Source organism: Nomia melanderi, chromosome 3 (genome assembly GCF_051020985.1).
Source record: "Nomia melanderi isolate GNS246 chromosome 3, iyNomMela1, whole genome shotgun sequence".
NCBI lineage: Eukaryota > Metazoa > Arthropoda > Insecta > Hymenoptera > Halictidae > Nomia > Nomia melanderi.
In genome coordinates, this window is record NC_135001.1 from 8,879,006 (window position 1) to 8,891,432 (window position 12,427).

Consider the following 12,427-nt stretch of genomic DNA (forward strand, 5'->3'; position numbering starts at 1 on the left):
TTACGACGCGATTAATCAAAATATCTTTTACGCAAAGACTCGAGTTTCTCGTTGCTTTATCAGAGACATTAATAGTACTAATAATAATTGAAAAGCGATTCTTACTCGCAGCCAGAATGGCAATGATGACGGCGACCAACAGAACCAGCAAACCGCAGCCCCAGCAGGCCATCCTTCTCCAGTACGAGCTCCTGGACCGTTTGTCCTTCGTCACGTACAGTTTTTCACCCCTGCAACACAACATGGCAAACAATTAACGAAAAAACGGCGTCTTCGTTCACGTCCGTTCACCCTCATCCTGGACCCAAAAATAAGCGTAATTTGTACAGCACTGTGCTTGTAAATATCGTAGTCGTTCCTCAGCGGTCAGCCATGGTATTAGAAGCTTTCCTAGACGAACAACAGACACCATTCTAAGACCTCGTATGCATCGTGAGCATCTAGTCGTCCGATCTAAACGTTCCTCGCGCACGACCACGCGCCTCGCCCTGTGTCATGAGTCTATCGAAGTCTGTCCGCACGATGACGAAACTGGACTGAAGCGATGGTACCATTTACAGAATGCTTGTGATCAGTGTCCATGTGTGGGAGGGGGATGTCTGCCTGATGACGCGGTGTTGTGAACCGTTTTTCATTGATTTGTTCACCTGTGTAGAGACTACCAGGGACGTGCGGAACCCCTAAGCGTCTGGAAGACACGCTTCCCGTTTGCGTTCGCAGGTCCGTTTTCTTCGGATGAAGCGGGTTCGTTCGCGATCGACGGAAAAAAAAAGAGAAAAAAAGAACAACGAGATTCTTCTTCGCTGTGGGCGTGTCCACGTGTCTCTAAGGGATGTATATATGTCGTCACGGTGCAATAATCGTGATAGGAAAGGTCATGAGATGTTCGCATTCCATCCATCAGACATCAGGCTCAGCCGTACAAATCGACCAACAAAAAAGAGCAAGTAAGAAGCAGCGGGTTAGTTTTTCGCGATCGTGCGCATCCACCGTTCATCGTATAACATCGAGTAGCCTCTCCTTCCCAGCTTTTCGCTCATCCACGAAAGCATCCGTCAATGTACCTGAGGGCTGTCAGCCAGTGGGAATAGTCGACCAGTCCGGCGGCGGGGTCTCTCAGGCTGAGTCCCTCGCGGCCGACGCCGGGGCCCAAATCAAAACGCACTCCAGCCACGGTTGTTTCAACCTCGGCCTCGGGACCCCTGCTAGGTACCGTGACAACAGAAAACACCGTCTAACTCTCTACTCAGGTGGGCAAACGGGGGAGGGCGGGTGTGATCGGCGACTTTCGATCAGCTGCGGTGAGGTACGTGGATCTAGTGTATCACTGTGACGACTGCTGTCGCTCGGAGCAAATACGATTCGCGAAAGCAGACTCGGAAACTCTGGGTTCAACGTTTCAATGGTTGAAATCTAATGAAATCACGTTCAAATTGAACGTACGCCAACTCCATTTTCGAAGTTTTCTCTATATAAATTCGAATTTTGAACAGACATTGGTGATTTCAATGCATGGTGAGAACACTGGGTTAGGATAGAGATTATTGTACAGCTAGAGGTTTTCATTTATATAGAGGAAACTGTGAAATGGAGATAATAGCATTAACTTACCATTAATTAATGGTAAAATAAGAATATATACTCGTATTTCAAGTTCGAGATATTGGTTAATTAGAGCATTTGAATATATTCAAGGCGGAGAGACCAATGTACTGGACAATTTACTGAAGAGGATTACCTACTATTAATTAAAAATTATCAATAAATAATGCGTATGTGCTCCGCGCGACGATTCCGCATCGACTATTGCCCGGTGCACTGCGCTGTTGCGAACAGACAAACTAGCATTTAGTTTCTAGCAAGTTGATCAGTAATAAACTTCCGCAACCTTGCAAAACACGTTACGATTCCAATCACTTCGTCTATCCGACTGTTTCAACTTTCAGTTTCGCTTTCGTCGCGCCGTATGGATTAGACGAACAGCATTCACACTCTAGAGTAGCATTTTCCTAAAGCCTTCGAACAGCACTCGGATTGTTTTCGATTCTGTCTGTTAGAAACAAACGAAGAACAAATAAATGAATAACTATGCTACACGATCCAGCTCTCGGAGAATACTTGGAGATTTTTCTCTTTGCATTCTTGACGAAGTTCGCATTCGTTTTTTTCGCTAGGACGATCGTAGAGCGTTCGAAATCATTGAACCCAAGGCTCGCCGAATTGCGAAACGATTCGGGGCACACGCAAACTTTTCGCTTCTACCTCGAGCGTTCGCTCGGCTCGACGAATGACGGTCATTTTTGCAATAGACGGCCACTCGTGCATTTTCCTATGGAACATTGTGACACGTCCGTGTCGCAAGCCCTTCCATCGGTGAACGTATCCTCGCAACGTCTGAGGACCTTCGTTCGTTCCGCTTCTGTGCGCCATTTTATGTTTTTTTTTTTTCATTTCCTTCACGTCGGTGCATTTACATTACCCTGGAGTGCGAATTGGAACGTTTGGCTAATTCGAGAAAGGAACGAACTATCTGCAATCCTTGCGTCAATCATTCTTTGCAATCGGGATTCTCTGACAACGGGTATTCTGTCGGTGGTTCTATTTCATCGATAATTTCATCAGTATCGCATTAACAGGTCTCTTTCAACAATTAAGACGCATTTTCTTTAACCCTTTGCCGTATACGCGAGACTCGTACTGCAGATTTCTGGCTCGATTTAATAAAGATCAACGTCATTTACTGCGCGTGGGCCGAAGTGAAAAATTATTCTGCTATTATCAATATTCTACCTTCAAGTTAAATGTATATGTACGACGGACATCGCGTTATTGCAAATTAACACATTTAACCTACTGAAAACCTATTAACTGGCTTTTCGACTGCTTAACAATCAATAACCTATGAAAGTTATGCTGCTTTAAAAGACAAGAAATCGGATCGGCATAATGAGATTCACACATATTACCATTTGAAGTTTTTTACTGGAGGTATTCAACATTTTCCTACGAGATATAAACAATGTTTATTGAAACCTAACTTAATTCACACGTAAATCAAAGAACAAAGCTACTCTATTCGAATATTTCGCGTGGCGAAACGTTATACTAAGTTCAATATGAAATATTGAATTTGATAATTTCACTGTATCAAATCAAGTGGTGGCCTCCTAATGCAAAGGGTTAATAGTAAACTAAACCAGACGAGCACAATCGCGAAGATAATCGAACAAGGGATCGACGAGTTTGACAAGGTTTTCGGTATTCACAATGTTTTCCCGCCAAAAACCCAAGTGATCTTGTGTAAGTACCTACATTTACCCGCCGGGCTGGTGAACAATGGACAGTTAATACGACAGTTAACAAACAGCCAAGAGAACACACAGACGAGTATAATTACTAGGCGATCGTCGAGTTATTTGGAACAATGGATCGTCGATTCGTTTACCTGATGTACTTCCGATGCTCGTTCACAGGCACGAAGTACTCCTCGTAGGGATCGGCCGGCACTTCGCATGCTTCCTGGCCCTTGGTCTGATTGTTGCCGGCGTACGGCCTCATCGAGACCAGCTCCAAGTTCACTGCCTCGATCTGCTCCTTCTTCCCAGTGTCTGCGGGAAAACGGGAAATCGTTTAATAAGGTAGCCGGCGCCGGTGTCGCACGAGGGTGTAACCGGTTTCTGTTTTTTGGCCGCGAGTCGTGTCTCATTCCTTGCATAAATTAATCAACGGCCCCCTAGCATCGCTGGAAAACGGCGAAGACTGCGTTTTAACCCTAGACCGGTCGGCCACGCTTGCCGGGGGGAACCGGTAATGCTTGGGCAACTTACGGCTAGCCTAGACCTAGCCTAAAACCTGGACATCAGGAAAAACTACCTAATTTTCAGCGACGATTTATGAGGCGTATTAATCTCTCGTTAGGATAATTCTTTGATAACGTAATGATCGACATTTAGATTGATTTTTCACTATTTTTTAGTACATAACTGGATTTTCGGCCTAGACCTAGCCTAACACCTGGATCTTAAGAGAAACTACCTGATTTCCAACGATAATTTATGAGGCAAATTAATCTTAGGGTAATTCCTTGATAACATAATAATAGACATTTCAATTGATTTTTCACTATTTTTTACCACGTAACTGGATTTTCGGTCTAGACCTAGTCTATCATGCCGACCTTAAAGAAAACTTTGATTAGGTTAATTCTCTGATTAATGAACGACATTTTAATTACATTCGTACTGTTCTTTTGTTCGTTAACTGTTAACGCGTAAGCAAATTACTATGTGTCAGTGGCACAAGTGGGGAGAGGATGATCCTACGTGAAATAATAAATTCAATAAAAATTCTTCAGATTAATTCTGTTTAACCATTTCTTTATTAACAAGATTGTTTCGCCGAGTATGCTTCTTCGGTCACACGAAAACGAGAGTGACAAAGATCTCGTGTGATTCGTATCACGGAAAACACAATTGTGATTCAATTCACACGCCTACGGTTATTACGAGCTCCGAGGAAATAAATAAGAAGACCGAAAATGAAGATAAACACTAATGACGAGTATACTTGTCAGAACCGATTAACAGGGTAAGAAGTTTATTGCGATGGCAGTTTCTGGGGGATTGTTTACGAGAATCTAGCAAAGCTAAACAGGACACTGTGCTCGTTACTCCATCGCAGACCTATAAAAAGATCGCACGTAACGCTCCTCGAGTAGAATATATTCCCGATGATGTCGGTTTTTCGACCTTGTTATGTAAGGAGAAATATATTGCCCGGGAATATTAGAATTCAATTACCGTGTATCACGAACGATAGGAATACTTGCCTGACTTGCATATATACCGCGGCACGTTTCTCTGTAGCTAACGTAACCAGTAATTTTTCACTTAATTCATTACTCCTTCCATTAAACGCGAATCCCACCTCACATCTAAATTGTAACCGCGATCATACGAGTCAAATTATATTTGTCGAAGACCCGAATGATCGGTGCCATAAAATTAGACTTCCGTTTCTAATATCGATTAAAATCAAATTCTCTAAATCGAGGTTTGCTTTACGACGGAATTCGCGAAATATATAGTCTGGTCTACGTATTAACGAGTTAATATATAATTATTTAAACTTTCCATCCTCCTTAGTCGAAACAACATTTTTATGCTTAGATTACACTGTGGAACAAATTTTGACCTATGTTAGTTTTTGCAATAGCCACTATGTAATTCTTATAGAGTTCCTTACCCTAAATACGAATCCGAAAGCCAAATTGCTGGATCAGGTCCAGTTTTCGAAAAAACTGGAATTTTGTAAAAACGGTCGAATTTTTCAGAAAATCAAGTGTTACGTGAAAACTAAAAACGATAGGCAGTTAAAATTTGTTGGTTAAAATTAGGTAGGTTTAGTTAATAATATTACTCGTATATGTGTATTCACATATTAAACAGCAAACTATTTAAAACGGAATGATCGTGAAAAGCTTTCTCATAACTATGATGAAAATTTATAAAACAATTAAACATTATGTATACATATAAGAAGTGACCGGTATCCAGGTCTATACAGCGCGTAGTCACGGCCCTGCATAGCTGTGGCCGGCGAGCGATGGCCGTGTGGCGCGAAAGTTCCGTTCGCGGACATTTTCTTACCCTGTCCTAAAGAAAAACCGATGTCACGCTTCCCACGGGGAGGTTCCTCTTCAGAAATGTCTGCAGAATCCAATGGTGCACAACAAATTCGTGCTGGCTAACCCACTTTTCGTAGAAATGTAACAGAAGTGCATACAAAGTACGCGCATCTACCTTTTTTTAAACTTTGATCACCGTTTACAAACATTTAATGATACGCAAAATTCAAAATTTTTATAGCTACGTGATCGGGCAAGTCTTCTTTATTTTTTGCGACAAATTTTAACTGCCTATCGTTTTTAGTTTTCACATAACACTTGATTTTCTGAAAAATTCGATCGTTTTTACAAAATCCCAGTTTTTTCGAAAACTGGACCTGACCCAGCAATTTGGTTTTCGGATTCGTATTTAGGGTAAGGAACTCTATAAGAATTACATAGTGGCTATTGCAAAAACTAACATAGGTCAAAATTTGTTCCACAGTGTATCTTCTGATTCACGGGGACCGATCGAATGAGTTTTATGACAGATAAAAATTCAATGTGGAAAGTCGCAATAAAGCGAAATAAAGATGAAACCGAGTACTGCTAACGGTCGTTTCAGGAATGCTTAGGCGGCCATTGTTACGGACGTAAAAGTATATTTTTTTTTCTTTCTCTTTAAGGTTGACCATCGCGCGGAGGGCCAGTCCACACACTTTCTGCGTTTCACCGACCTCGAACGACTTTTTCTCGGCGCGCTGGTGGTGGTAGTAATTAACGATCGAAAGTTCGGCTCGTCCCGATCATATCTGGTAAAATCGTGCGATCGGCGCAGATTTCAGCAACGTCTGTTATTTCTACACGTTCCGCTTGACTTTCGAATCGTACGCGCTCTCAAACGGATCCTTTTCATTCAGCCCGACCGTTTCGAACGACCGACATGCGCAAAGTGGTTTGTTCCTCATTATAATAATTAACGTGCGAAAATCGCAACATTCGTTGTTCGAAGGTGATCCTCAGTGAACTGTAGATCTTTATGCAAATTCGGATGTTTAAAAACATAGGTAATGGGGAAAACAGAATTATGATACGAAATGACTCTTCCAAAGGAATGTTATATGAAACATTACTCTTGAAATGTTGCATATATTCTTTCGTGTGCGTTCTCTGCAATTTTGCGCTTTCAAGTTTCTCAGACATGCATAAAGATTACTTTGAAATTGTGAGAACCAACATTAGCTGTACAATAGAAACTATGGTTGCCATTTCAATTTTATTTCACAGTTTCAGCGTGCTCCTTGATCCAGACTCATATCCATTTGAACATTGAGAAAAACCTTTACAATCGCATTCTCTGTAGTGAAAGTTTCTCGTTTTTATTGGGTTATCCCATAAATAATGCAGCGTTTTGTATTTCTTTCATTTTTAAATGTAAAGATAAACAAAACTTTGTTCAAAGTAATTCTAACCTGTAGCTAGACATTGTATAGACACCGAAGGAGAATATGTTTTAGATTAAAAACAGTTTTGCTTATCTCTATTTTTAAAAATAAAGGGAATGTAAAAGACCGTATTGTCTATGGGATGACCCAATATGTATGTGAACAGAAGATAAATTCGAGTTAAAAAAAATCGAACCAACAAGGAGCAAACCGATTTCATGCGATTAAAAATGACAAAACGATCTTGAATCTCAGTTCTCGATAGAATTAATATTTGAACCGTAAAGTCTTCGCGGGTTTCCACGGTGCAACGCGTTACATTATTCATTGAACGCAAACGAGCAGGAGTTTACGCAATTCGTTGCGATCATTTGTCGCAGTCTATCGGAAACCACGGGTACACAAAGTCCGATCGGTCCCCGGCACGTTTTACATCACACGCAGCAGCTTTCTTACTTTTTCCGTGAGCCGAGGCGTGGAGGGGAATATCGAAGGAGAGGAAAACTGCAATAAACGTGTCGACGTTGTCGCGATAGCTTTTTGTCCCGTAGAATTTCCCCTGTAAACGTCCGCGGCCTGTCGCTTACGTAAAACGCAATCTTTTTTGCTCCTCGGTTCGTACGCTGTGCCCCTTAAAAGAATTTCTCGAAACGTGTTATAAAATGGAGGGTAATAGTCCCGTTCAACTTTCGTGTTGCTTGTTAACGCCGCCATGTTTGGATATATTCGGTGAACCGGTGGATTTTTCTGACCTGTCGTGTCAACGAAAATATTCCCTTCTGTTATTAATATCTCTATTCTTCACGATAAAGCGATGACGTTAAAATTACGTTCGTAAAAGGAGGGCAAGAAAGCGCTTATTAGGAATCTATGTTCCTTAGAATTGTAGCAGATTAATAGGACTCAATTGTATTTACCATATATATTATTTCATCGCATTATGATGTTTAAATATATTATCACAAATTCCAGAGATGAGTAGTTTGTATTATTAGTAATCTGTATTAGTATTATATTTTCTAATGTATTTATAGTAATATTAATATTATTGTTAATATCGTTTAAATGAATCAATTCCAATTTTGTTCAATGCAGTGTAAACGAAAATGTCTACTATCGAAACTGTTGTTACTATATTAATACGTTATTACATATCGACACGTTCGATTAATCGATACTTACCGTTCATTTGAACGCTGGTCACGCTATTGTTAAGGAAACTGGCGTCATTGTTGTTCCCGTTCCCGTGAACCCCGTTCATCTTCGGCTCGACGACGGTCTTGTCGTTGCTCTCGGGCAGCTCTATCTTCGTTTCCGTTTTGTAATGCGGATCCGGACTGGTCCTTCCGGGTTCCACGTATTGCTGCGACACGAACGATCGCTGGTGGCCATTTTCAACCGGCGCGCTCTCCGCCGCCAACTTGCGATCCTGGTCCGAGGTCACTTGCTGCTGGCCCCCATCCACCTTCGATTCGGTGGCGGAGTCCTCTTCGCTGGCGAACGCCGGATTGTCCATACCATCGGCTACCGACATCTTATAACTGCGTCGCCGGAAGCTGCTGGGCCCTCACCTGATAATACTGGCCCGCGATCGACTCTCATGCGTATCGATTCTGTTTGACAAACAGAAATTGAAAAAAAATGACTATTAGATATTTCATTTGATTAATCGAGTAGATACTGCTGATATTGTATATAGAACACGAGTGTAATAAATTGGTTGGTAACTAATTTTGATGCTACGGTTACTAGACGACTTGAAATGGTCCGTTTCTGTCTTTCTTGTTTTGTAAGTGTTGCAAGAAGATTTAGGATGTTCTGTGAGAAATTACTTAACAAGTTGGTCTAGTAACGTTCGAGTTAGAATGCGAATCAATTAGAATCTTAGTAATTTCACTTTAATGGATTCTGTAAAAAAACTGAAAAAACTATTTTACTGCTTGGTAATTCTAGTGTCAATGCACTCGTATGGAAGCAATAAAGTAATCAAAGTATGCAATGAATTGAAACATTTGCACATTAAGAAGACAAAGTGTTCAAGTTATTTTCGAGGCTACCGTTTATTTCACACATCTCATAGGATGGAATCGTTATATTGTACAATGACGAAAATATCGAAACTAGTTTTCGTCTGAACGAATGCATTCGGCGGTTTCACTTTTCCTCTATGAATTGCGCGACCATAATTCACCACAATTAAGAAGAAGAAGAAGAAGGTTTTCCACGGCCGAAGATCCCAGTGTTCAACGGCTATTGGAAACATCGTCCCGAAGTTTCTGCTTCGTTGTCGATTGGCCGAAGTTCTCGTTGACCGATTTCGCGCGGTGTGTAATTTATCGTTGGTGAAACTAGACGTAAGGCGATCTGTGTTTTTTTCTACGAGCGAACCGTCTGCGCTGTGATCCGGAAATTCTTCGCATAATCAATGAACGAGAAAGAAAAACGCGCTGGTTTCACGTTTGGTTGTGGGAGACGGATGAAAAATAATTCTTAAGTAACAGTTCTTCATTTTTTTGTTTTTATTTGAGTAACTCGACTTTCTATAGCCAACATAATTCTTATGACTCCATCCGGCTGTACGTGACGATAGATCGAACGTTATATTCTGTTGCAATCAACGCCACGCGTATTTTTTCAGAGAAGTTCAATGATATTCATACTTACATTTATAATAAATAGAAAAAGGATCTGTATCAAACTAAAAACAAACAAGATAAGTGGCATAACTAATAAGAAAGATATAAGCTGTAAGACACTTCTATAGTAGATACAAGCAATATTAATTTAATAATTAGTAATCAATAATAATTAGTCAAATATAATATATCTGATAGTAGAAATAATTATATAATAACTGAAGATCGTACGAAACACCTACTGCAACAATTTAATCCATTGCCATTTACGTTTCTCTCGCCATCGCAAGAGAAATATTGTTTTTACAACTACAGTACAGTTATAATACAGTTTTTAATCTAAAATCTGTTCTCCTTCATTATCTATAAATTGTCTGTCTATATATTATACTTACTTTGAAAAAGTTTTGTTTGTCTTTATTTAAAAAAAATGAAAGACACATAAAAAAACTGCATTATTTATGAAATGACCCAATATTAAGTATAACCGTAAATATTAATAATACCAAATACATAATATATTTATAGAGAACATGCCGACGCAACAGAATCTCGTGATTTCATTTTATCAGTGATATCGGGACAAATATTGCGAGCACTTCGTGAATCCGAGATTGATGTGAGAAATATGTTTATGGCCGTCTAGAAAGACACTATATCTCGTGACACGTAATTTCTATGTCGAAATAACAAATGTTATTCCGAAGAAGGAAAAGGTTAACGTGATAAACGCGAGGGAAATTGTCGACGAAACCGCGTCAAAATATTCCGGGGACACATTCCATGTTTGCTCCAGACGCGCCGGCATAATCGTGGCATTCTTATTAATCGTGATTACGTAAATAATAAGAGCGAGGCTTATTATCGCACACGTGTAACCGTAGTCCGTGTTACTGAAACGTAATGTTATCTAATTAATAATTAGTTACACTGCTTATTTTAATTCATTCATGAAAATTTCACAATGCAAAAGTGCATACAAACGAGAAATCGGAGATGAGAAGGAACATACAAAACCTTTGAAGTCCAATGTCCCCAAATCCACCTTTGAACCAATGAAATTATATTCATTAAGAAATGTATAAAAAAATCTTTGAAATTTACTACTTTTCGTAATATTTGCTAGGAAAAATCATTTTGTATTATAATTCTATTTTTCTACTTGTATTCTCGAAAATTTGTATATTTGCATAAAGATTAACAATCTACTAATTACTAAAGTACAATTAGTAATTACAGCTTAGGCGTTTCGGTCACGGTGCCCGTGTCTCGGCTTAATTAATTTGTCTAATTTTTCAACGCGCCACGCGTGTTAACGCGCAACCAACGATCTGCGGCGATAAGCTTTTCCAAACGCGTAGCACTGGGTTTTTATCGGTCATCGCTGTTACGCCGACGGGTTATTAAGAGGCTGAATATCGTCGCCCGGAGATGCGTAAATGGAAATTGCTTGCATTGGGAAAAGCTATTATTTGTCAGCTTCACTTCCGCAGGGTACTCCGACATTTTTTCAAATAAGATTACTGCTGAATGATCGGCGTCTTTAAAGTCAATCAAATTATTGCGTATGAGAGAATACTGTACACACGGATGAGGTTATTCATTTAATATAAGAATACAGGAAACTTATTGCGACGAACGTATTGCTCACGGGATCCCCAGGTGTCTACAGTGTGTTCAAATTTGTAAAATATGAGAAAACGTGGGTAACAAACTAACATTTCTAGTTTCTTCCATTTTAAAGTGAATAATGAAGACAATAAGAAATGCACAGTTACCCTGAACTTGCCAGTAAATCATAATCGATGGTATTTTCAAATTTCGTGTATTCAATCATTAATTACTACAGAAAGAAGAATAACGTTTCAATAATGTTTCATTCGTAACTATAATTCCCGGGATTACATTCGATATTCTCAGAAATCCTGTTTGTCGGTTTTTTCAATACTTCGGAGAGTTGCCTAAACAAACGATGCCAGTGGAGATAAATACCGGTATTTTAATGTGGCATCTACTTAGACGATGTAAGAAATGGCTTGTTTTGATTCCCCTAAAAGCAACGGATGAAAATGAAAATCTGCCCGAAGGTCCGTAACCTGTTCGCGACAAAACATCGCGGTTGCAGACTCTAGCGTCACTTCAAGTTGTATGACGTCGGCGGTGAAGCGAGTTTGAATCTTCGCACGAGATGAGTCGGATGGACGTGAGAACCGTGAGACAGGATGTCCACGGTCCTTTTCGATTTTCTTTCTTATTCGTCATCCGAGGCAATGACACTGATATCCTTCAATCACCTAGTGAAACATAATATTCACTATCGTAGACAAGGATCCTAGACAAACCTCTTTCTCCTAAAAATCCCAGGAGACAGAAGTAATTCATTCGAAATGCAACGTCTTATAGGGAGAACGAGTCCGAAGAAACAAGAAATAATTAAAGATATCGGCAAGAATGTTGATCTATTCGATTAACAATTATCAAAGGAAATGTTGGTATGTCGTGTGTATAAAAGCAGATATAAGCTTCTATTAAAGACGTTATAAATAAATGCTTATAAATACTAGTAAATATTTAAAATTTCTATGCATAATACGTAGTGTTTATTAAAAACATCAAACAAATGCTATTGCAACTTCAATTTAATATTACTATGCCATTTATCTTAATTTCTGCTAACTTTTTGCAAAATTTACTTCAGATTTTCCACCATTCACTATCCAGTGCTAGTAAAAGATTATATA

General features: G+C 39.7%; 1 protein-coding gene across 3 annotated transcripts in view; it reads right to left on the minus strand.

Annotated features, from left to right (window-relative positions):
* LOC116429655 (uncharacterized) overlaps nt 1–12,427 on the minus strand; it is a 62,471-nt gene that overhangs the window by 9,290 nt on the left and 40,754 nt on the right. Inside the window, exons 1-5 of one of the 3 annotated variants that reach the window (XM_076366203.1) lie at nt 9,242–9,353; nt 8,233–8,663; nt 3,446–3,608; nt 1,065–1,205; nt 106–230 (exon numbers count right to left, since the gene is read on the minus strand). In XM_076366203.1, the coding sequence (XP_076222318.1) occupies nt 106–230; nt 1,065–1,205; nt 3,446–3,608; nt 8,233–8,584 (781 nt within the window). In that variant the 5' untranslated portion in view covers nt 8,585–8,663; nt 9,242–9,353. Of the gene's footprint in view, nt 1–105; nt 231–1,064; nt 1,206–3,445; nt 3,609–8,232; nt 8,664–9,241; nt 9,354–12,427 lie in introns of those variants that run through there. The other 2 variants (XM_076366202.1, XM_076366204.1) reach the window with 2 other exon arrangements.